The sequence below is a fragment of the Phalacrocorax aristotelis genome, chromosome 5 (genome assembly GCF_949628215.1).
Source record: "Phalacrocorax aristotelis chromosome 5, bGulAri2.1, whole genome shotgun sequence".
NCBI classification, from domain to species: Eukaryota; Metazoa; Chordata; class Aves; order Suliformes; family Phalacrocoracidae; genus Phalacrocorax; species Phalacrocorax aristotelis.
In genome coordinates, this window is record NC_134280.1 from 32,641,568 (window position 1) to 32,667,055 (window position 25,488).

A 25,488-nucleotide genomic window follows, 5' to 3' on the forward strand; every position below is an offset into this window, starting at 1 on the left:
TTGGTTGTGCCAAGTAAAGCGAAATTATTGCTTTCCAGGTTTTATATGCAATGCCAAATTTAATGGCGTAGATTTACTTCCTCTGCAGCAGCATGTTGCAACTGGTAGACATTTAGCTTTGATTTGCTATCAGCATGTGATCGTTTTCTGATAATTTTGGATATTTTGAATTCATATACTTGACTTCAAATTCCAATATGTAGTATTTTTTGCTTTCTGTTATTAAGTTCACCTCCTTGATCTTAAGAGTATTTCTGGTATGGATCACTATAAGAATTCCTTCTTCTACCTGCTAGTGGTTTTGACCAGTTTGGTGACATCTGCCAATTTTAGAAACATAGCTTCCATTCCATCTTTCTAGCCCTTACTAAAATATTGAATAGACTTGATCTGCCTGAAGTGCTGTCATCCAATTATGCCCCCATCTTGTGGCAAGTATACATAAATAAGCTTTATTATGATACTAGCAATTAATCTGTTGGTACTGGGCCGGTTGCCCTGGTAAGATGAAACAAAGGTCAAGCAAGTTGTAAACATAGCAGAGTATCCAAATTCCAGTGGGACCAGCCCTCAGGAAGGGACCAGTATCTGTGAGAAGCAAATTTTCAGGAAACAGTAGCATGCTTGATGATTGCATTTTGACTGTCCACACAGTATACTGGAAGCATCATCATCTTTTGATGTCTTGAATGGGAAGAAGGCAGCTTGTAGCCAGATACTGGAAGAGTGCTGTTAATTTTCTTCTCTAGCCTGAGAAAAACAGAGCAGCTCCGAAGTGCTTGTACCTTCATATACATAAGAACTTTTTTCTTGTGTGAAGGCTACTAGAGGACGTTGCCCCTTATGAACTGGCCTGAAAAGCACGGAGGGAAGAGAACCACTACATTTATTTACAAAGATAAATAAAGGTGTGGAAAGATGTGCATCAGCATGGGGGCTGCTGGCGGGATGCTTCGGGGGAGCTTCACCCCACCCAGCTCATCTTGACGGGGACGCAAATGGCTCAGCTCCCTTCCGAACCTCGTCCCGCTCCCCAGGCGCCCAGCGGCCTCTTACCCTGAGGGCAGCGCCATGAGGGACGCTATCCACCCCTTCTCCTGCGGTAGCGGCGGGTGCGCTGGCACCCTGCCTGCTGCCATTCGTCTGCCAAGCAGCCAGGACCGCTCCCGGGCTTCTCCCTGCGGCCGACCGCTCCTCAGCCCACACCGCACCCCCAGCTCGCTACCACCCGTCACCTCCTCACACTACCCCGCACCGACCGTCACCGGTCGCCTCAGCATCCGCCCCAGCGCCCGCCTCCGCGCCGCTCAGCCGCGCGGTCATTCGCTGGCCGCGCCATCCATCACGAGGTGGGTGGGGCTCGGGCCCCGCGCCCGTGGGACCACTTAACCGACAAGAGCGGCGCTTACCCGCCCGGTACTGCGCGTGCGTAAAGCGCCAGCGCCTCGCAGGACGCCCATCAGCCGCGCTTGCGCACTGAGCTCTCCGTCTTACCCCCCCCTCCCCCCCCGGTGTAGCGGAAGTGGCGGGGCCGCCCCAGTTCCGCCTCGGCGTTGTTCGCGCTGGACAAAATGGCGAAGATCGCCAAGACCCACGAAGGTAAAAAAAACCAAACAAAAAACCGAAAACACAGCCGCAGCGGCGGCCCCCGCCGCTGCGCGCTTGGCCGTCGCCTTTCGGTGGCGTTTCTCCCCTCGGCTGGGTAGCGTCAGGCCCGTTCCCCGGGCGGGGCCGGACGGTCTCGCCCTGCGGCGGGCGGGCAGGGCCTGTTTGTAATGGCGTCTCCGCTCGTGTCACCGCCATGGCCGGGCCGCCGCCTTGCGCTCGAGGCTGAGCGGGGGGGCTGCGGGGGCGCGAATCTCAGTGGAGGGGGTGGATGGGGGGCAGTTGTGGCCGTGCACGCGTGGGGGGGGGGGCGGGGGGCGCTGCTGTGCCTCCGCGGGGGTGGGGGTGGTGTCGGTGAGCTCCGGTTTTGCTGAGGGGGCCGCCGGCCCACGGGCTCCCTTCCGCCTGCCGCCATGAAGCCGAGGCTGAGCAGCGCTTCCACAGAAGGTCGCCCGTGGGTGGCTCCTCGCCTCCGCCCCCGATCGTTGCGCCCCCGGCTCCCTCCTGGCGCGCAGTAAACATCGCACGGTACGTCTCCCCGGATTCCCATCAAAAATGTCAATAATACGCGTTTATTCTCTCGGCTGAGCTCTTCGGCCCGGGCCCGCAGCGAACGGGAGACCGGCGAGGGAGGGCGAAGGGGTGTTGACGGCTGAGAGCCGCCGTGGCCCGGGCTGTTACGTCGCGTCGACATGGTGCTTGCTGAGAAAAATGCCCCGAAGGAGGGGAAAAAGCAGCGTGAGGTCTCAAGCATTTCAGCTGCCGTTTTAGCACGGAGGCTTCCTGCCGGCTGGGTGTTTACGTAGCAAAACTGGTCTCTGAGCGGTTTAAGGAATGAGGGCTTCCATAGGCTTGATGTTGTTGTTCTCGGAGGTGCTGTGCGGGTGTGTTCGCTGCTGCTTCCAGCTCTTCACAGCATGAATTAAAGCTTTTTTCGACAATGTCTGTGGCTTACCCTGCTCTTAAATATCTTCAGTCAAGGAAGAATAATTTTTAGAATCGTACTGCTTCAGCGTTTTTGCTTTTTGTTTTTTTTACTCGTGTTTCTGTGTATGATAGGTGCTCTGTGTTTTATGTTAATCTACATCCGTAATTTGCTAATCAAAAGTTACCCCTGGACAGTGGTTGTACGCTGTGAGGGAAGCAGGCCGCCCAGGTATTCAGCACCTTTGGGGGCGGTAAGTTTTGCACTGAATAAACTTTTCAAATGGAGAAGCATCATCTCCCGTGGAAGTGAGGTTAATGTAGTCTTTAACACTGCAGACCTAATTTGAACTTATGGTGAAGAAAAGCTTAAACTATTTTCTCACTTTTTAAAATATTTTATTTGATTTTTTAGTATTCTAGAACATTTTTATAGGATTACAGAAATTGTCTTGTATTCTGTTTATGTGCTGTGACATGCATAAGGCTTGTGTGAGATACTAGCCAAGTGAGTATTATCGATCATAGTTCTCTGCCTCTCATATTACCTAAAGAGCTTTTAATAATAACATAGGAGAATTGTTAGGGTTTTTTTTAACTTAAATTGCTTACCTATTAAAGCAAATGGTGGTCAATTGAATTTAATGAAAACATTGACACACTTCCAGTTGCATGTGTTTTAGTGCTGTATCAGAACAGGTTTTGAGGGAGGGGGTGTAGGTAGTTAAATAAAAAATTATGTATAACTGGGTATTCTCATTTAATGCTGCCCTTCTCAACATGGAGGTATTAGCTGAACAGCTTGATTATTTTTCTTCTGAGTTCTATCCTATTTTACTTTTCTCAGTTCCTGACTGATTTTCCAAATTGAGTGGTTTGTTACTAAATTGTCTTAGATTTTTCACATCTTTGTACTGTTGTTAAATACTTGTTCATTGTGTTCAAGACACAACTTGAAAGAGGTCTCAAAACAGAGATTGTTCCAGTTATGTAGCTTAAGGGGAGATGCTTTGTTTTAGGCTGAAAAGCAAAGTTTTAAATGGCAGCTTGCAAAGCCTCAATAAATGCTTGAGTTTTGAATGCTGTTGAAGGTAGTTTTTAATTTGAATAATTTTTTTTCTTGCTCAGAAAAGAACAAAGAGATCTCTAAACATAATAGACAGACCTAACACATATGAGAGTGTTAAAGTAGCTAGAAATAAAGCTGCACAGGCCAAGCTACAGGTGCAAAAATATAATAAAGCACAAAAACATAGAAACTATTTATTCTGTGAAATACTCCTGTACTGAAGTAGTGTCAGGGTCTGAGTCTTCTTTCTTTTTTTGATGCTGAATAATGTCTTACCCTCCAAACATTGCAAGAAGAAGTGCACATATGGTAATGGAGTATATATTTTGACAAGGGTTTTCATGATCTGGCTATGAGCTAGATTTTCAGTGACTTTGAATTCAGATATGTTGACTTCATTAATATTAAACATTTGTGGTATGTTTAAAATCAACTCTGCATGTTAAAGTTACTTTTTTAAAATATCAAAATGTATTAAATAGAGTAAAACTCAGAAAAAACAATTATCAGTAAGATAGCATCCCCTGCTTTTTTTTTAATCCCACTGCCTTTACTGTTTCTCTGTCTTTGACTGAAGTTTCTGTTTATGTCCAATTAACTAAATCATCAAACAAGTACTTTGCATTACCAATGTATTTTTAAGCTTTGTGGTTACTCTTTCTTAATTTGATATGTATTTAAATGCTTTGTTAAATAGTGTGTGAGCTTTTTCAGGAAAGTGCCAGTTAGATCTAGGAAAGTAAACACATCTTTAATGCCAGAATGTGTGATGCTTTCTAAACCGTGGCTGCAGACCTTTTTTTTAGACCTTCTGGTTAAAGGGGTTTTGTGGCATGTCAAATGGGTGTTCTCTTCAGAGTGCTTCATTTAAACCAGCACTTAGAGACTGCACAGCATTATTTGAAAATTACGGTGTCCGTAAGTGGGGGATTGTTAACCCTATAGACTCTATGCATGCTTTCTTTAATTGTGTAGGTAACCCAGCAGGTTTTGCTGTAAGAAAATGAGAATGCTCCTTAGTCTGCAAACAGTTGTAGTCATTGTAATTTAGAGGAGAAGGCCAATAATAAATGTGATCTGTACCCTCTCCAGAAAATATAGCTGTTTTAAAAATAAAATAGTGAACGAGGCCTTAGTATGTAAAGTGTTGGTAAGAACTGTTAATAGGAAAATATTTTTGTATTAACACTACCCCAATGGATGCGCAATCAGGACTTAATATGCTACTAAAGAGGCAGTGTGTTTTTAGTAACTGCTCTTTAGAAATAAGGAACAATGTCGTTGTATTCTAAAAGCACTCTGTGCTAGTAGCGTTGTCCTTGATAGCAACAGAAGGTTTGGGTATTCCCTTTCACCCCAGTGCTGCATTGCACCAGGACGCAAAAGGAACCAGGAACTTGATCTGCTCTTTGGAAGAAACAGAAATAACTAAAAAATCTGTGAGAAAAGTATTTGAGTTGTATCAGTTCCATAACCATGCCATAGGACGACTTCACAAAAATGGACTACCTCAGAATGACACTGGTAAACAGGATACATGTGGTATGCCTCTGAAGGTGATCAGAGACCTCTGTGGGTAAGCCAGGGAACTCTAGTTCAGCAGTAGCTTCTTTCTGCTGCTCCTCCAGAAAGTGACATATTGTGGATCAACATGTGTCAGGTTCTGGATTCGCTGGAATTCCCTGTGCTGTGCAGGACACTGTGGGCAGCTGGATACACCTGGGGGCAGGATTCAGCAGGTGTGTGAGGCTTTTGTCAGGTTTCAGCTTCTCATGAGTTTGAGGGAGATACCGTGAGTTTCTGTAATGCAGAGGTGACTGTCCAAGTTACCCTCTTCTAGATATCTGCAAAAGTTTGATGGAAGCACTTAATTGGCTGGAGCAAGATTCTCCTTATCAGTTACTACAATACATGTTCTGTGCATGGAACTCTTGGTGAGTTTAGAAACCTACTGCTGCTGTTTCTTTTTTCCCCCCACTAGGCTATTGCAGGAATTGCAGATTTGCTTTCAGGTTTACTGTGCAGGTTTAAAGGAAAGTCAGTGTTTCTAACTGCCAGTCCTGCAGGCTGTACCTGAACTCTTAATCCTGCTATTCTCACTCATATCTGTATAGCAAAGATTTGTCAGGTACAACTACATGATCAGGTACCTCTCTAGAAAACACGCCTCTGTACAGGAGCCATAATTTGGCTTAAAGCGTGCTGTGTTCTGTGGTGGGTTTTTTTTTTTTTTTATTAGTGGCAGTTTGTGATAAGAAAAGGACCCAGCCTTGGCTTTTGGCCCTGTAAACTTAGAGACTTATAGTTTAAATTTTTAAACTAAGCAATACTGACCTGCAGTCTTTCAAACAAAAAATAATCACCAAAACATGCCCCCTCACTTCCCTGTTTATGACTCAGGTCCAACAATTTGTATTAGCAATAATCCTACCTTTAAAAAAGTATTTTACACTTAATTTTTGCCAGGTTTGTTAGCAGATATTGTAGTATAGTGTCTTTTGCAGGATTTCTCAGTGGTAAAACCTTGTGAAATTTGTCATGAAAAAGAGAAATTAGCAACAACAGTAAAAACTAGTCAATAGTCAAGATTTAAGGTTATTTGTGAATAAAATTTCCTGTAGCTTTTGTAAATTGGCCAATTTCCCTCAAGTTAATGTAGTGGGCAATACCACTTCACATGGGAGAGGGTGAAGAGTTGTTGAGGTTGGAAGGGACTTCTGAGACCATATAGTCCAACCTTCCTCAAGCATGATCTTTGGCATTCCTTCAGCTGTGAAATCCAACTCTTGGCTATTTTTTTGTCCATGCAAACAATTGTTTTATCTACTGAAATTCACATTGTATAGAAAATTGTCTTTACATATCTATTGACTCAAATAAAATTCACATGGAAACAGTAGTAATTTTTATGGAGTTAGCTGTGCCTTAATATACCTACATCACAATTACATATGTTGAAGACAATTTGATTACTGTAACTTATTTTCTTGTTGCATTACAACAGGTAGGAGGAAAGCATGGTTTAATTTGGTTCCTTGTTTTCTGGGTTAAAAAGTTAATGTTTTTTTCTGAAAGTACCGAATTTCTAAGGTCAAAGATGACCACCAGAGGTGATTAGTCAGACCGTGATACATTAAAAGAATGACAAAGCTCCCATTTGTCCTGTTTGAAGGGTGAACTTTTGTTATCCAGAAGAATACTAGACTCTTCAAAGATGGTGGTGCAGGCAGGAATAGTAATGAATAAATAACATTTGAGCTGCCAGAGTGAAAAGAAACTGGCCGTAACGGGCTTATGGGCTTGCTCCCCCCCCCTTTTTTTCCACCTACCTTGGTATCCAGCAACATATTGTGTTTTATTTGTTCAAAGATAATACGGCTTTGCAATATGTTAGATAAATACAATACAGTGTTGTTCTATTGAATGTTCTCAGATTTGGCAACTTGTGCAGTAGCGCTTCTGGACAGATTTGTTTAAATGAGAAAAATTTCTTTGTTAATTGGTGATAACATTTTGAAAGGTTTTTTTAATGAGACGGATACATTCATTGAGAAAGTGTTGTGTTAGTGTGGTGTTAAGAGATATTACTGTGGTGTAAATTATCTTCACTGCTATCTCTGGAAGATGAGATATATTAATAGTGGATTTGAATAGTTAGCTTTAGGCTGTACAGTTGCAGTAGTCTGTGCTGGATAATATTACAACTTAAGGAAAAGCTGCTTATAAACATCATGATTTTATAGTTTTATGTGTCATATTTCTTTATTTCTGTAGAGATAATCTTTGAAATTGAGTGAAAAACTCAGTTGCTGTACATAATAACAAGTGTTACATTCTGTGTGTATGTGCAAAAAGACTTGATTTTTTTTGTGTGTGTGTGTCTTTACCCTAGATATTGAAGCACAAATTCGAGAAATTCAAGGAAAAAAGCCTGCTCTTGATGAAGCACAAGGAGTAGGCCTTGATTCCACAGGATATTATGATCAAGAAATTTATGGTGGCAGTGACAGCAGGTTTGCTGGGTACGTCACTTCTATTGCAGCAACTGAATTGGAAGATGTAAGTGATTTTATGTATTTTTTGTTGTTGTTTAGGGCATGCATTCTAAGTATTTTGGAATTAATGTTGAGTAATTTTTAAATGCAGTTGCTGAAGTAAAAGCAGTTATTGTCATTCAAGCCATACTGGACCAAATATATCTTATCCACGAAGCTCCTAAGTCTGGCTTGTACTTCATAAATTGTGCTTTGAAAGCCATGTAGGCCCAAGCAGAAGGCAAAAAGTTGTGGCCTGGTACTTAATCAGTGTTAGCCTTGACTGGAATAATTGACTTTGTTCTGTTCTTGCTGACAAGATGAAAGATGATGGTTAAAAAAAAAAAAAAAAAAAGAATTCTAATAAAACTTGGGCCAACAAACCTAAGTGACTATTTTAAGATTCTATTTCTACTTCATTTCAAATTTCAGAGCAATTTTTGGGAATTGGCTTTTTAACTGTATTATATTCTCCTTATGTATCCTGCTCATAAGATTACTGTATGTTAATCTCTAATGTTAAACATTTAACTATATTTGCAGTTGCAGGAGCAGTCAGAGACTATAGTTCTGACCATAAATACATAGTCAACTACATATTACACTGAGTGAATTGTGTTTTTAAGAGGAAGGAAGATTGTTATGTTCAGTTCAGTACTAGCTGATGTTTTAGTGATGTACTATGTGTCATTTGTAGACTTCAAAGAATTCCTTAATTGAAAATTTCCATTACAGGGTCTTACTGAAATCAGTTCGTACTTTCAAGAGCAGTTTTTCTTCTGGTTTGCTATAGATTATTGTGGAGAAACTGCCTACTAATGCAAGGAAATAGATAGCAAAAGCATGTTACACATTCTGAGTACTTGTTATTGCCATTGTGATTGAGCAGGTGTAACTGAATTAACATAATATATATATGAATTTTTCACTGCTTTGGAAACTTTTTTTATAGGGCTGTTTACCAAAGTTTTGTTCTATGTCTAGCTGGCTTTTAAGAAAAAATGGTTTGATTTTCTGTACACTAATTTTTACATGCCAACTATGGAACTATATCAATAGTGCTAATACGAAATACAGACTTTTTGTATGACTGGTGTAAACAGCTTGATTAAATGCAGGATATTGCAGAATACTTGAGTCTTGTAGAGAAAAAGTTACCTTTTTAGTCATATGGGTAGATTTATCTGATTCAGCAGTTTGGGAGTAATAAAACAAACTATATGAAAAAGCTTGCTAAGATTTGGAATTCACTATTCTAGTAGTCCATTTTAATCTTCTCTGACCACAGTATTTTATCTGAATATAATAGCAACATGACAAATTTGTCACGTCTTTTTACTGACAGGATGATGATGACTACCCTTCTACAAGTTTGCTTGGCCAGAAGAAGCCAGGGTACCACGCTCCAGTGGCATTGCTTAATGACATACCACAGTCTACTGAACAGGTACATCTTAATTGAAGGCAAAACAAAATAGTCGTAGGTATTAGGGGAAAGAAGTGTTACAAGCCTTGTCTTCTGGAAGTACAAGATGTATGTAAAGAGCTATGGTATTTTAATTTTGCTCTAAGCTTGTTACTGCTTCAGTTTAGAATTCCACAGGGTGCTAAAAATTGTCACTTCTGCATGTAAAGGCAACGTGGGCATGTATGATAAACTATTAAAAACATTTTTTTCATAAGTCAGATACTTCAAAAATGAAAATAACTGGAAAACCTAATGTCCTTTATACTTCTACTTTTGTAAAGAAAATGTAATCACTTAGGTTTTCTGTTCCTGCAGTATTTTTTCTGTGAAACTTAAAAGCTTATGAAGTAGCATGAATTCCCCCTGCAAAAAGGAGAAAGATTGACATCATGAAATGGTTTGGTAACAAGTGAATACAGTTATTAAAATAGAAAATTTTTGTCAGAAGTAATTTCATTAAAAAATGTGTTTAAAAAGAAAAAATCTAGTTACAGGAGTGAATTTTATATTAGCATAGAGTGTTGACATTTGTCCACAGTTGAGATTAAAAATAAAGTAGTGCTTTTTAGTAATACTGAAAATGAATACAGGCTTATGGTCACCAGATACTCTTCGTATTGTTCTTCGTACATATGTGACTAACACACTCTTTTTGGTTTTCAGTATGATCCTTTTGCAGAACACCGCCCTCAAAAGATTGCAGATCGGGAAGATGAATACAAAAAGCACAGGCGGATGATGATAATTTCCCCTGAGCGTCTTGATCCTTTTGCAGATGGTAATTTATTTTGACTTTTCTATACCCTTTATGAAGTTTGTTGTCTTTAATTGTCTTTAGCCCTTTGATTTCTGTTGGCATGCTTACAAACTTAGTTTTGTTTTAAAACATCCCCTTTTCATAGAGATTTGGTTGAAAACCTAGATGCCATATTCTTCATCTTTATAATACAAGTTTTCTTTCCAGGTAGAAGGACGAGAAAAAAATGAGCCATTGCCATAGAAACACAAAGGGTTAAAGGTTTCTCTTTTCATTTTGTTTTGGGTTGTGCATTATACTTTGAACAACTTGTGTATTGAGTGCTCAGATTCTTTCAGTACCTTGAAAGTTTTCATTCCAAGTCATAGATTTACAGGGTTACTGCTTTTGAAATGCTAGTTCTCAAAATAGAGCACCTAATTCTTACCATCCTATGTAAACTTAGGTGGTATAGCTAAAAGAGACAAAAGCATATATGAGACTTTGATACTATTAATAGTTCAAGTCTGTTTTGATAATTTTAGAATGCAAGTCAGGAAAAGGGGTACTAGTGGGTCTGACAGAAACTTTCTTCAGGTGAGTGAGTTTCACGTGTGGCAATGAGGTGCCTGTTGGCTTAAAATTATTAGCTATTTTGCAGGTTTTACAAATGAAAATTTCAGCCTGCATGAATTAGTAGGGATATTAATTATTTTACTTGCTTAATTGTAATTGATATAAACATGTATTGTCAGAATTCACAGGCCCATACTAACTGTCCTTAATTTCTTTCCTACAGCAGTACTGCTATATGCCAGTCCTGTCTGCATTCTTAAGGGTGCAGTTCAACACATCCTGTGTAGATTATGGTGAAAAAGTATTCCAAAGGAAAGTCCTATCAAAGCTAGTGTCAGAATGACACAGCCAATTGGGCAATGATCTTCAGCATAGAAATGTTTAAGAAGTTTATTTTTTTCCCTAAATTATAATGCTATACCACTTGTATAGCAAATCTGCACATTTTTCTTAAAGAAAAGTGTTTTTCTTGACAAGTCTTATTTTTATAAAGTTGGGCTTCTTGTAAAGTATTTAAAAGTTTAATTAACGCAAGATACACAGCATAAACCAACATATGGTATACAAAACCCATTACCTGTGAGTATTGTTGTGGTGGTATATGTACTGTATTGCATTCAGCTCCCAATCACAATCGTACCTTGAGGAGAGAAGAGGGGGAAAGTGTCATCAAACAGGTTTTTGGGGTTTTTTTTCTTTTTTCTTTTTTTTTTAATTTAATGAAGCCCTTTTACAATATGACACTAGAAGATCTGGGAAACATGTCCAGATTTGTCAAACTTATAAATGGGTGTTTGTGATGAAACATTTTAAACGTTGCTTAGGTATGCAATAGTTATTTGTAGTCAGATAACAACTAGGATTTAACAGCTTACACAAGGTAATGTTTTGAATATAAATATCTTTCCAAAGTGTTACTAATGGTAAAGAGATAATTTTCTAGGCTTCTATTCTGCTGCTTGAAGTCAGAACTGCTGATGGAGACAAAGGCACGAAAGTGTACGTATTCCGGATTAGCAACCCAGGAACCCATCACTTCTGAAGACTCTTAACTCTGTTGCCATTTTATCATTTATATCAGCTTTAAAATATTTGTTTGAAACTGCAGTAGTTATGTTTGTGTTCAAACAGGTTAAATTGATCAGCAAACTGAATAAACGTAAGATACATGTAATTTAAAAAATTTTCAATCAAAAAGTAAAATTAAATGATCATGGAATAATATAATAGTAGAACAGGACAATAGAAAAAGTCAATAGTTTCTGCTTATCCTATACTCATTGTGCCCCATTCCTGTTGCTGTTCTCTTCCGCAGGAGGGAAGACACCAGATCCTAAAATGAATGCCAGAACGTACATGGATGTTATGCGTGAACAGCATTTAACAAAAGAAGAGGTATGTGGAGGGGAGGATTTTTCCAATTGAACTTAGTTTCATTTTACATACTTTGAAAGCATTTTGAGAAAGTAGAAATGGAAATTCTGTTGACTTTTTGTCTTGACTTAAAAGTCCTTTTCTTTGGAATATCCTGTGCTTCACATGGTTGAAAGTCACTAGAATTTAAAGATTAAAGTTTTGAAAGAACACTTGTTCTGTATAATACCTAAACAATGGAGGGAGAAATAGTCTCAATATATTTTAATCTGCTTTTTTTTTTAATAGCACTTGGACTTTTCGGTGTTTATTTTGTTTCAGAGGATGACAGACAAAAACTAACAGTCACTGAGGGGTATTCAGTTTCAGAGATGTTTGTGATCTCTGTGTAAAGGGAATCCAGGGAGCTTTAAAAAGGCTTTTGTTGAAGCACTTAAAATGGATATTGCAGTACTAAGAACTGGTGCAAGGTTGACATTTGGTTTTAAATATTAAAAAAAAAAAAGGAAAAAAAGTAAAAGTACATGCTTTATTCATGGCTATTAAAAATTCATTTTAATAGGTAGGAAGATATTGGTAATAAACTTCTGGAGCAAGATCTCGTAGTTCAGTGACTTCTGTAGATTTACATTGATTTTCCCTACTTGACTTACCTTACTTGAGGAATTAGTTCATAATTTTGATGATCTTACTGTTTATGGATCCATTGATAAGTGAAAACCAGTCTGGGTTTGTGTCCTGTTTTAACAATGTCATCTCAGAATTTTAAATAAGAATTTTGGGACTTCTTTATGTTGTGGGAAATGACTGACATGGACTCATGTTATAACTCATCCACTTTAAATTTACTGTAGCAGAACTTGTTTGTAACAGATGTGTAATGATTTTAAGGCGTACATAGAGGTGACAGAAACTGAAAACACCTGAAATTTCCCATGCGTTTGCATTTGTTGTAATAATGGCTTTTATAAAAAATCAGTTTAAAAACAGCCTCTCCATACACATAGCTGCTCTGTCAGTATAGAAGAATTTGAAAAGTGAATGAACTTGAAATTAAACGAGTAGCTAATTGCATGTTATTTGAGCAAAACCTTAAGAAATAGCATAAAAATATACAACACAGCTGAAAAAACTCTCTTAAAGGTATAATCTTAAGAGGCCTTCTTAAAAAATTTGTTTATGTTTGTCTTTTTGTGCCCTTGAATAGAGGGAAATTAGGCAACAACTAGCTGAAAAAGCTAAAGCTGGAGAGCTTAAAGTCGTCAATGGAGCTGCATCTCAGCCACCTTCAAAACGCAAACGGCGTTGGGATCAGACAGCTGATCAGACTCCTGGTGCTACACCTAAAAAATTATCCAGTTGGGATCAAGCAGAGGTAATAATCTTAGTGTTCATCAGCTTATCTTCAGAAGACATTATTAATGCTAATTCTCTTGAATTTGAGGACTTTCTTACTCTGGTTTTAGCTGGGATAGAGTTAATTTTCTTCACTTTAGCTGGTATAGTACTGTGCTTTGAAATTAGCATGGGAAAAAAAACCAACCTGTTGAGATAACACACAGATGTTTAGGCTGTTGCTGGGTAGCGCTTATACTAGTCAAGGACATGTCTAGCCTCCCATGCTCTGCTGGGTGCACAAGAAGCTGGGAGGGGAGGGGGCACAGCTAAGAGAGCGGATTCAAACTGACCAAAGGGATATTCCATATCATGTAACGTCATGCCCAGTATGTTACCTGGGAGGCGCTGGCTGGGGGAGGTGGGAGCAATCGCGGCTCGGGGACGGGCAGCGTCGGTCGGCGGGTGGTGAGCGGTTGTATCGTTTGTGTTTCCGTGGTTTTTTTCCCTGTTCTTCCTTTCCCTTCCTTTTCCCTTTTATTATATCAACATTATTGTCATTATTATCATAATCATTTATCATTATCATTTTATTGTAATCATTAAACTGTGCTTATCTCAACCCACAAGTTCTTTTGCTCGTCCGATTCTCTTCCCCATCCCACAGGGGTGGGGGGGTGAGCGAGCGGCTGCGTGGTGTTCAGTTGCCAGCTGAGGCTGAACCACGACAACTAAAAAAGAGGAACTAGCAGTCTTTTACTGTATAGTATGAGAGACATTAGTACTTTTGGTTTTCTCTTGTATAGACTCCTGGACATACACCATCTCTGCGATGGGATGAAACTCCAGGCCGCGCAAAGGGTAGTGAAACTCCTGGTGCCACCCCAGGCTCAAAAATATGGGATCCAACTCCCAGTCATACACCAGCAGGAGCTGCAACACCTGGACGGGACACGCCTGGTCACGCAACACCAGGCCATGGAGGTGCCACTTCTAGTGCACGTAAAAATCGATGGGATGAAACACCTAAAACAGAAAGAGGTATTTATGGCAAACTGGGAAGCTAATAATAAGTTTTGAATGGTTAACTGTGTAAGATTTTTTCACCTTAAGTAAGCAGTAGATTCAGAAGTCAGCCCAGAAGTAATTATGTTCTGACATCTAGTGGTTGATGTGCTGTTTTTGTCTGAGCTTGTAGTATTGAGTTCTGCCTGTTAGCTCAACACACATCTATGAAAGCACCTGAGCTCAAAAATTGAACCAAGTTTTGTGGTATATCTAGTGACTGCTGCAGGTTGGGATTTTAATGTGTAAAAGATGTAATAAAGGAGCTCACGTTGAATTGCTTTTTGTGATACGTTTGTGTGTGTTGTTTTTGAACTGTTTAATTTTTTTGAAGAGGTTAGCATTAAAACAAGTCTTGGAAGCATTTTCTCACCTGCCTAATTTGAATTAGGCTCATGTGTCAGAGAAAAGTGAAGCACCATTGTTCCTTAATGCTTTTATCAAGGGAGTACGTGAAGTACTTTGTCCAATTTCTAGAATGTCTGATTTCGTCTGTATTTTTTAGAATTTTATCTATTTATGCTAAGATTCAGCAAGATGATTACATGTTTTTTTCATAAAGTTCTCTGTTGGATGTTTTTAGTGTAATGCCTGTGTTTTTTCAATATTCACCAAAATAGTGTTTACTTTTTATCCAGTGTATTTGTTTATTTGATACTTGTTGATTTGTGTAGACATGAAGGTGAAATTCTGAAGATGGCTTTGGATATTGATACTAGAGTTGGAGTATATACTGTTCAGCTTTCTGCAAAAAATGGCTTTGTTTTTCCTTAGATACTCCGGGACATGGCAGCGGATGGGCTGAGACGCCTCGTACAGATAGAGGTGGTGACTCCATTGGTGAGACACCAACCCCAGGAGCAAGTAAAAGAAAGTCACGATGGGATGAAACACCTGCTAGCCAGATGGGTGGCAGCACTCCTGTTCTGACACCTGGCAAAACACCCATTGGTACACCAGCTATGAACATGGCAACTCCTACACCAGGTAAGCCCAGTCCTTTCTCTAAGGCTTCACTTTCTTTTGTCAAAATAAAGCATTTACCTTTATATTGTATTTTGAAATAGGCTTCTGCGTAACATGTTCTCGTGTTCGTATGAAAGCAGTCAGTATTTGGTTAATTTACCATTTTTAATGCCCACAGCAACTCAGTTTTGGAGGGGGATCAAGACTAAGGTTATATGTTTGTTCCTGTTCAATTTAGTTGGTAAAAAATTGATAAAAGGCTCAGTAAAAGTTTGATATCTTCCTGGCTACAGATATCAAGTGCTATGGAACCTTTGGCTCAAGAGAGCACTTAAAGGTTAAATAATCAAGTCATCTCCTTCTGCATACAGAAGATTTTTAAAGTCCTTTTTAATTTTTTTTTTTTTTAATTTTAATACAGGTCATATCATGAGCATGACTCCTGAACAACTGCAGGCTTGGCGTTGGGAAAGGGAAATTGATGAGAGAAACAGACCACTTTCTGATGAAGAATTGGATGCTATGTTTCCAGAAGGATATAAGGTAATTTTTCTGGATTAAAATACAGCACACCATCCATGATGGTGTTTTTTTGTCTGCTGGGGATTATTTTTCTTTTTAAACCAAGTTGTCCCGGAAGTAGAATGTTTCACATGAAGTATTGACTGCTGATTGTAGATGTTTGTTTGATTCAGTTAATGATTTATTGTAAATCCATTAGAAAGGGAGAACTAAAGGTGATCTCAAGGCCAGTTGTTATTCTGCTTCTCCATGTTTGGGAATGCCTGTCAAGGCCAGAAATGAGCTTTGAATGGACTCATAAAAATACGAAGTCCAGATGTAGAAAAACATAGAAGAGAGTCACAAATTCTAATTTAGGAAGTACGCTGTGTTGATACAGATATTGAAGTGCTTCTTTAATCCTTTTTAAAGAGACTTCAAAGTTTATTATCCAAGCTCTCAGCAGTAGAAGGGAGCTTTCTTCTGAAACATTGTCAGTACAGGATAAGCACTAATATAAACTGTCATGGTGAATTTGTATTGCTCTGAATGTGGGATCTAATGTATGCCATAATGCTCGCACAATATTCAAACAAATAAAATGGAAGATGTAAGTTTAGTAATGTTTTGTATTTGATGCCTTCCTCTCGTTGTATCTGCTGTGATAAGATAAATTTTGTTCTTTCTTCTGTAGGTTCTTCCCCCACCAGCTGGTTATGTACCTATTCGCACTCCAGCTCGTAAGCTTACAGCAACTCCGACACCTTTGGGTGGTATGACTGGATTCCACATGCAGACAGAAGACCGGACTATGAAGAGTGTTAATGACCAGCCATCTGGCAATCTTCCATTCCTAAAACCAGATGATATCCAATACTTCGACAAACTGCTGGTAAATGAGATTTCACTTATGCTGATTAAAGTTTCCTGATCTCTTTTGAATATATAGCAATGCCTATTTATTTGTCTGGAATTACTTGTAGGTTGATGTTGATGAGTCAACTCTGAGTCCTGAAGAACAGAAGGAGAGGAAAATAATGAAATTACTTCTGAAAATAAAGAACGGCACACCTCCCATGAGAAAGGTATGATGAATTGTCAGATGCATGTATGTAGTTTCATTTTTTCAAAAATCTGCATTTGTTTTCAGGTTTAGTTTCAGTTGTCCAAGGGATTCTCTTTAAGATAATCTACTAAACTTTGACATCTGTTAGCGTTTTCTCCCTCTTCTATATCTGTGTGGCTTTTTGTTTGTCATTCAATGTAATTTAATATTGCTGCTCTTTGTACAGTAATGTCAGCCGCTAAATAGTATGATTTTTTGGTAACAATTACGAGAAACTAGATTTACAGTGTTTCTTGCTTACAGGGCTTTGTAATTTCCTGGATTTTGCTTATTACGCTTAAATTAGCAGTGTAGCTCTTATTTAAGTTTCAGCGTTAGACTTGATGCAATATGTTAGCAGTCTTTTCTGCACAGTTTTCCTCTAAATTGACCATAGCCCAAGCTGCCTAGATGCAAGTAAGTGCTGTATATGTTGTTTTTTTCAGATAGAGCCATTCTTAATATTAGACCAGGAGCATTCTTTTCTTGGGTTGAACACCTGGGAGCTAACATCAGGGTGTTTCTCTTCAGGCATTTGTTTTTAAACAGATCAGCATAAAATTGTTGGAAGTAGAGTTTTGCTGTGGTAAGAGCAAGTATTTTGAAGCCTGTGGTTACAGTGAAATATAATTTAATTTGGTTAATATCTACCTGGTTTTTAATTGTTGAGTTTTGTTTCCTTAGTTTAACTGACAGGCTGTTTGATTTTGTTTAGGCTGCATTGCGACAAATTACCGATAAAGCTCGGGAGTTTGGAGCAGGGCCGTTGTTTAATCAGATCCTGCCTCTGCTGATGTCACCAACGCTTGAAGATCAGGAACGTCACTTGCTTGTGAAAGTCATTGACAGAATTCTTTACAAACTGGATGACTTGGTCCGACCGTATGTACACAAGGTCTGCTGCAGTTTACTATTTCATCTTTGATTTGATTTTTCTTATCATTGCTGGGAGAAGTGTGTATTTTATTTGTCTATCAGAAGAGGATGTTACCATGCTTTTTTTTTTTTAACAGAATCGTTTTCATATTTCTTCTTAAGGCAAACTTGAAGTTCTTCTAGTATGATTGAAGTGTGGGTTTCATAGTATTAAGGCACGATGTAAAAATATATGCACACTTTGGGGTGGGAAGGGGAAGTTATCTGATCTAGGTAGTATCTCCAGGCCAGGTCCTTCAGAGACACAGGGCTGTAAAAAGAGCATAATAGATGTAAATTTTTTCCAGTCATCATAAAGCTTTAAGCTTGGATCCATGGAATCATCTCTGCTTCATGGAATCTGGCAGGGCCAGAAATACTACTAAAAGTATTAATGAAAGGAAATACTAATTTGTTCATCTTTTTCAGATCCTTGTGGTCATTGAACCACTGCTGATTGATGAAGACTACTATGCTAGAGTGGAAGGCAGAGAAATTATTTCCAACTTGGCTAAGGTAAAGTTCCACCCTTTGTTAAGGCACTGAGCTAGCTTGCATATAGCCGCATGTTTATAGGCGAGGCAGAAGAATTAACTCCACTGTTTGTAAGTCCAATTGGTACGTTTTGTATTTTTTCTCTTCAGGCTGCTGGTTTGGCAACAATGATCTCCACAATGCGACCTGATATTGATAACATGGATGAGTATGTCCGAAATACAACAGCTCGAGCCTTTGCTGTCGTGGCCTCTGCTTTGGGCATTCCTTCTCTGCTACCCTTCTTGAAAGCTGTCTGCAAAAGCAAAAAATCCTGGCAGGCTAGGCATACTGGCATCAAGATTGTACAGCAGATTGCTATTCTTATGGGTTGTGCTATCTTGCCTCATCTCAGGAGCTTGGTTGAAATTATTGAACATGGTAAGTTCTGTTTTCCCAGGCACAGGTTTTGGTTTGTGGTGGGTTTTTTTTTTTTTTAATTTACTTTATGTTTGGAAAGTTTTTCATAACCCGGTGAGGCACAGTGACATAGTTAGGTCCTTGTTTTGTGTATTCTTTTGGCACTGAGAAACAGTTCAGCTGACTCTGAAATAGTGGTTCTGGAATAGTGGTTCACCACTCTGGAACAGTGGTTCAGTTTTCCTGAAAATAAGCTAACCCCTTTTATACTGCCCCTCTATTTTTGCTATTTTGAACTTAAGTCACAAGAAGTGCAATAAGTGGTACTAAACCCTGTTCTTTTGCAGGTCTGGTGGATGAGCAGCAGAAAGTTCGTACCATCAGTGCTTTGGCTATTGCTGCTTTGGCTGAGGCAGCTACTCCCTATGGTATTGAGTCATTTGATTCTGTTCTGAAGCCTTTATGGAAGGGTATACGTCAACACAGAGGAAAGGTATATCTAAAATACTTCCTTTAGTTTGAACTGAAATGGATGTATATCTTCTGTAACTCATTAGAGACATATTTCTGCATTTAAATAGGGTTTGGCTGCCTTCTTGAAGGCTATTGGTTACCTGATTCCACTCATGGATGCTGAGTATGCAAACTATTATACCAGAGAAGTCATGCTAATCCTTATCAGAGAGTTCCAGTCTCCTGATGAAGAAATGAAAAAAATTGTGTTGAAGGTATGTCAGAATGATTGTTTAGCATTAACATAGAATATGTATGTTTTCCCTTTTCTTAACAAAAAAAAAAACCCCACAACACAAACCACAAAAAACCAACCGAACAAAAACAACCAACGAAAACCCCAAACGCTACACAGAATTAAAATTGTTGGATTTTTATTTCCTGTCAGGTGGTAAAGCAGTGTTGTGGTACAGATGGTGTTGAAGCAAACTACATTAAAACAGAAATCTTGCCACCTTTTTTCAAACACTTCTGGCAGCACAGAATGGCGTTGGACAGAAGAAATTACAGACAGGTATTTTGGTTTTTTTTAGTTGGAAAATTATTTAGAGTAGAACAAAATTCACATTAGAATGTTCATTCAGGTTAGATGCTTAATTTTCTCTTGTATGTCCTGAAATAGAATTTTCTTCGGACTAGTAATTTAGAAAGTGCACAGCTAGAAGATTCACAGGTTCTTGGGAGGCTATCAAGGCATGTTATGTCTGTGAATATGAGTCTGCATCAGTTGCCAGGTGGGGTAGTTAACCCCATTTGTATTATTTAAAATGTTGGATGATTTCTAAAGGTAAAAACAGTTGTTCGTAGTGGACGTAACATGCATGATGCTGTTTCTCCTCTTCAGACTAGGGAAATTTATTTTCAGGATGTAGGAAGTAGATTTTTATGTTTTCTTACTTAACATTTGTATATTTCAGCTGGTTGATACAACTGTGGAGCTGGCAAATAAAGTTGGAGCTGCAGAAATTATTTCTAGAATTGTGGATGATCTGAAAGATGAGGCTGAGCAGTACAGAAAAATGGTGATGGAGACAATTGAGAAGATAATGGGAAATCTAGGGGCAGCAGACATTGATCATAAACTGGAAGAACAACTTATTGACGGTATCTTGTACGCCTTTCAGGAACAGACCACAGAGGTATGGCAAGGGTGATACAGTATTTGGTTTGCTTTGGTTGTAAGCTAGTTCACTGTTAGTTATACAGAAATGTATGCGTCTAGGTTAGATTTTTAGAATCCTTTTTTAGATGTCAGTGCTCTAATCAATGAAATCAAGAAACAAGCTCTTGAATGTTAGCATGTTAACAGCAATTTTAGATGATGCCGAGTTTAATTAAAATGTAATGTTGCTGTTGGTCTGACTTTCCTTTGTTGTTTTTACAGGATTCTGTGATGCTGAATGGTTTTGGCACAGTGGTTAATGCTCTAGGCAAGAGAGTTAAACCCTACTTGCCACAGATCTGTGGTACAGTTTTGTGGCGTTTGAACAACAAATCAGCTAAAGTTAGGCAGCAGGCTGCTGACCTGATCTCTCGTACTGCAGTTGTCATGAAAACTTGCCAAGAGGTATTTGATTGACTTCTCCTACCAAATTTGCTGTAGTATGTCATAGTAATGAGAAGGAGGAAAAAAAATTAACTTCTAAATCTTTTTACTTGGTTGTAGGAAAAACTGATGGGACACTTGGGTGTTGTCTTGTATGAGTACCTGGGTGAAGAATATCCTGAAGTACTGGGCAGCATACTCGGAGCACTTAAGGCTATTGTGAACGTTATAGGTATGTTTGTGCATTGACTACATGTCTGTTCAAGAGCAAAATGAAAAGGCATTATAAAACTAAATATGACTCTCTGAATTCAATAGGTATGCACAAGATGACGCCCCCAATCAAAGATCTGCTGCCACGGCTTACACCTATTTTGAAGAACAGACACGAGAAAGTACAGGAAAATTGTATTGATCTTGTTGGGCGCATTGCAGACCGGTAAGCTGGCTAATGATAAAATATTTTACCCTCTGTGTGGGCAATTATTGTAGCAAAAGCTGAAGTTGAGTATCAGGTTTGGCATCTGGGTATTTATTGTTACATCTCTCGATATTCTGAAGTTGCTCATAAAGCTTAAGATGAGATATTTAGCACATGGTCTGAACGTATTGTAACTATATTATTTTGCAAACACTTTGTAAGAAGTATGTTGTCCATTTATGCAAACTTAGAATACACACAATATAATAAATTTTGAGTATACTGTTAACCAGTCAAGGTCTAATGTTAACAGATACCTAATTAAGGAAGTTGCTTAAGCAGTGTCCCTCTGATAGCCAATGAATAGGTGCTGCAATTTATGTTGTTTTACTTAAAAACTTTTTAACATCACTGAAGAGGTAACTCACTTTGTTCTCTTTCAGAGGTGCAGAATATGTTTCTGCAAGAGAATGGATGAGGATCTGCTTTGAACTGCTTGAATTACTTAAAGCTCACAAGAAAGCTATCCGAAGAGCCACAGTGAACACTTTTGGTTACATTGCAAAAGCTATTGGGTAAGTTGGTTTAATGTTTATCCACTTCTGCACACAGTTACCTAACATAGTGATGATTGTGAGTCTCCTAGTGGGAAATACTCAAACTTCTCTACATTTAACATGTTAAATGTGTAGACTTGGCTTTACTCATTTTGTGGAAGGAGAATACAGTCACCTGTTTTTCATTAACATAGGGTGCTGCACTTCTGAACTAAATTTGTAGACTAGCAAGGTTAGAGTCTAATTTGGTAGTAAGAGCTGTTTGTGTCATTAATTTCTGATACTGTAATATGCATTCAGACCCTCTCTATTCTTTAATGAACTCTTCTCTTATTTTTCCCCAAATCAATACTTTTATTGATCTGCAAAGTATTTTCTGCCACTAAGGTGATACTGCAAGTCAGCAAATTGTAGAATGAAGCACAATTCCCATCTTTACACATATTCTTAAATAAGTGACCGATTACTGACTTAATGCAGATACAGCAAGCAACTAAGGAGCACCCTAATTGCGCTTATCTGTACAGGACATTGCCTATTTCTGTCAATCTGTATGGTTTTATACAAGTTTGTAATTACCTGTGGGATCAGAGTAATAGGGGGGAGGCTACTGCTATCCTCCAGAGTTTACAAGAGACAGAACAGAAGTCAAGAAAAAAGATATAGAGAAAGCAAAAAATGTTGGTTATGAAAATAAGATTGTGCAGTTGCTTAAGCTGTTTTCACAGTTTCATGGTTTATATTGTTTCCCGGTTATCTAAACTTTTCTTAAGGGCTAAGCCATGTTTTTCTGCCACGTGCTGCTTTGAAGGTCAACTAATTTTATCCAAATCCTCACTGAATCTATTGACATGGATGTGCATGTTGTCTATTCCAGACCTCACGATGTACTGGCTACACTGCTGAATAACTTGAAAGTACAAGAAAGGCAGAACAGAGTATGTACTACCGTCGCAATTGCTATTGTAGCTGAAACATGCTCACCTTTCACAGTGCTGCCTGCACTCATGAATGAATACAGAGTTCCAGAACTGAATGTCCAGAATGGTGTGTTAAAATCTCTTTCTTTCCTGTTTGAATACATTGGAGAGATGGGAAAAGATTACATTTATGCTGTTACACCATTGCTTGAAGATGCTTTAATGGACAGGTGAGTGCACTTCTTTCTATCTATGGTACAGCTAGCTGTAGTCATATGTTTTTAAGTACACAGCTGGGTCTTAACGATAGCAAATACGTGTATTTTCCTTGTTTGCTAAAGATGTTAAGTGACCAGTGTAGTTTAGAAGCCATTGTCTGCAAATAATTCAGATTATATACTCCCTTTTTAATAATATTCTTGAAGATTAAAATGATACAGACATCTAAAGAGACTCAAGATTACTTATATTAAAACTGGTTTTGATAATTTCTACTGTTAGTACTTTTGCTGTGGAATTAAGAGTGCAGTAATTTGTCAGAAAACTCTGTCTTTTGTTAATTTACTGATTTTTTTGTTATTCTGTCTCTTGCTGTCAGTAAATATGGGTTAAAAGTATTTAGTGCTTTCAAAAAAAAAAAGTGTTATTGAAAAGAAATACTATGCTTGCCCAATCATGTTGCTCCTAAGTATGATTTATTAACAGACCATTGCTCTCTTTGCAGGGATCTTGTACACAGACAAACAGCTAGTGCCGTGGTACAACATATGTCTCTTGGTGTTTATGGGTTTGGCTGTGAAGATTCTCTTAATCATTTGTTGAATTACGTATGGCCTAATGTGTTTGAAACCTCTCCTCATGTCATTCAGGCAGTTATGGGGGCTCTGGAGGGCCTCAGAGTTGCTATCGGTCCCTGCAGAATGTTGCAGTATTGTTTACAGGTATGTCCTCGTGTATGCTGGGATAGCAGAGACAGCAGTTATCAGACAGGGCTTCTTTCCAGGGAACAGAAGTCGTCAGCTGAAGATGATTTCTGACAAAGGAAAAGCATGTGGCTTTTTGTCTCTTTAAAGTATTCTTTAAACATGGCATTCTGTACCAAGGACTTCAATAACTGAAATATGCAATAAACAGAGATTTTGTTGTACTAAGATAGCTGACTACACTGAGGAACTTGTGTAGAATTAGCAGGTAACTTAGAATATAAATTGGCTAAAATAGCCTGGCACTCTGACTTCTAAAATGGAAGCCGTTCACGAATTTTGAGGGCACTAACTAATGCTGGGGGAATAAATTAGTAGTGCAAGGGGTTATGAGAAAAACGAACAAGTGAGATAAACAAACAAGAGGGTAGGCGTAGTATTATATCAACATCATATGTTGTTAGCCAGGAAAAACAGTAAGCGTTTGAAACTGTGTAAGAGTGAAGCACTAGAAAAGAGTCCTTTGATCAGAATTTATACTATGACATCAACACTAGTCAGTTCAGCTTCTATAAATGTGTATGTGGGTAGTAAAATCTGAAGGCTCCTTCTCTGTGTGATTGTATGTAACAGTTCTTGCTGTGTTGGCTCTACTAAACTCCCATGGCAGGTGAGAAGCAAGGATGAATGTAATGCAGATCAATGTAGAGAAAATGTGACAGCATTTTAGTATTTGCAGATACAGAATTTCACTGTTCGAGTTTTCTTTTATGTGGGGGGCCTCAGCATAAAGATACTCACATCAGTAGGAAGGAGTCTTTTTTGCACAGTGTATTTTTTTTTTTTTTGCAAATACTACTTGTATATTCTCACTGTATGGAACTGTTTTTTCTAGAGCTTTCACATTCTGCTCATTTTTATAGGTTTAATAATAGGAATACATGAGATACCATCTAGTACACTCTGCACAAATTGCAATTAGCAGAGCCAAAGATAATGCTCAGTTCCAAACAAATATACTGCAGCAGGTTTTAATTTTTATTGTAAAAGAAGAATATGAAACTAGAAATATATTTAGTGGAATTTCTCTCCGCAGAAAAAAGATAAGAAAATCTGTCTTTATATACTTTGTTACTACTTGCTACTTTAGGTAGTCACAAAAATTGGGAAGGACACAGTTAGTGTACCAGCTTTGTTACTATAGTTGCCTTTTTTTTTTTTAACGCTTATTGTGCCAAATGATGAAATTCAACAGCAGACATTTAGACCTTAAGCTTTTAATAGATTTTGTTCTGTTCTGTTTTCTAGGGTTTGTTTCACCCTGCCAGGAAAGTCAGAGATGTTTATTGGAAGATTTATAATTCAATCTACATCGGATCACAGGATGCTCTGATAGCACATTATCCAAGAATCTATAATGATGAAAAGAACACCTATATTCGTTACGAACTTGATTACATCTTATAATCTTCTTGTTCAGTTGTTTGTTTAATGCACAGCTGTTCTTCAGTTAAATGCTTCAGATTTGATGATGTAAAATTTTAAAATATTGGAGATCAGTATAGAGCTGGTCAGAGTCAGAGCTAGGAATCCAGTAGCATGATTTTTTAAAATATGTCCTTGTTTTTTGATGTTACACAGTTAAAGCCAGTAGTGACCAAGAAAACAGTGATTACGATGTACTGGAGGGATTTCATTTTGGATTCATCTTTATGAAGATTTAGATTTCATTCCTTGTGTTTAAAGGGGAAGTTTATTTGAGAAATAAACATTTGTGTATAAAAACTAATTTGTGTGTGTTTTTTGGACAAAAGGGCTTGTAAAATGAGTCCCTTTGGATTAAGTATTTGTTCTGTAATAAATAGGTGGTATAAAGCATTTTAACCCTTTTGTCATCCCCTAGCTTTTGAATAAATAACAAAAACGTACAAATTGTAGTTAATGTGTGTATCTTTGTCATGCAATTAATGTAGCTGAAGTCTGGCTGATGGTTGTAGTAGTGGCAGTTCATGGAAAACGTAGTGTTTAATTACTTGTTGTT

General features: G+C 38.4%; 1 protein-coding gene across 3 annotated transcripts; it reads left to right on the top strand.

Annotated features, from left to right (window-relative positions):
- The first annotated feature begins 1,511 nt into the window (after positions 1–1,511).
- Positions 1,512–25,232, top strand: SF3B1 (splicing factor 3b subunit 1). 3 transcript variants are annotated; one of them, XM_075093878.1, is made up of 25 exons: positions 1,512–1,599; positions 7,491–7,657; positions 8,978–9,079; positions 9,764–9,878; positions 11,728–11,807; positions 12,994–13,161; positions 13,928–14,162; positions 14,961–15,173; positions 15,574–15,695; positions 16,348–16,545; positions 16,637–16,738; positions 17,474–17,653; positions 18,103–18,189; positions 18,318–18,588; positions 18,915–19,060; positions 19,149–19,295; positions 19,469–19,594; positions 19,998–20,219; positions 20,465–20,647; positions 20,747–20,858; positions 20,945–21,065; positions 21,491–21,622; positions 22,482–22,754; positions 23,249–23,465; positions 24,756–25,232. In XM_075093878.1, exons 1-25 carry the CDS (start codon positions 1,572–1,574, stop codon positions 24,912–24,914), a joined length of 3,906 nt encoding a protein of 1,301 aa, XP_074949979.1. In that variant the 5' UTR covers positions 1,512–1,571; the 3' UTR covers positions 24,915–25,232. The 3 variants fall into 3 exon arrangements, 2 of the variants coding, with proteins under 2 accessions (XP_074949979.1, XP_074949982.1); XM_075093881.1 differs by lacking the exons at positions 1,512–1,599; positions 7,491–7,657; positions 8,978–9,079; positions 9,764–9,878 and adding an exon at positions 11,272–11,411; XR_012660685.1 differs by lacking the exons at positions 15,574–15,695; positions 16,348–16,545; positions 16,637–16,738; ... (12 more) ...; positions 23,249–23,465; positions 24,756–25,232 and adding an exon at positions 11,356–11,411 and having other exon boundaries at positions 14,961–15,082.
- Positions 25,233–25,488: the final 256 nt, after the last annotated feature.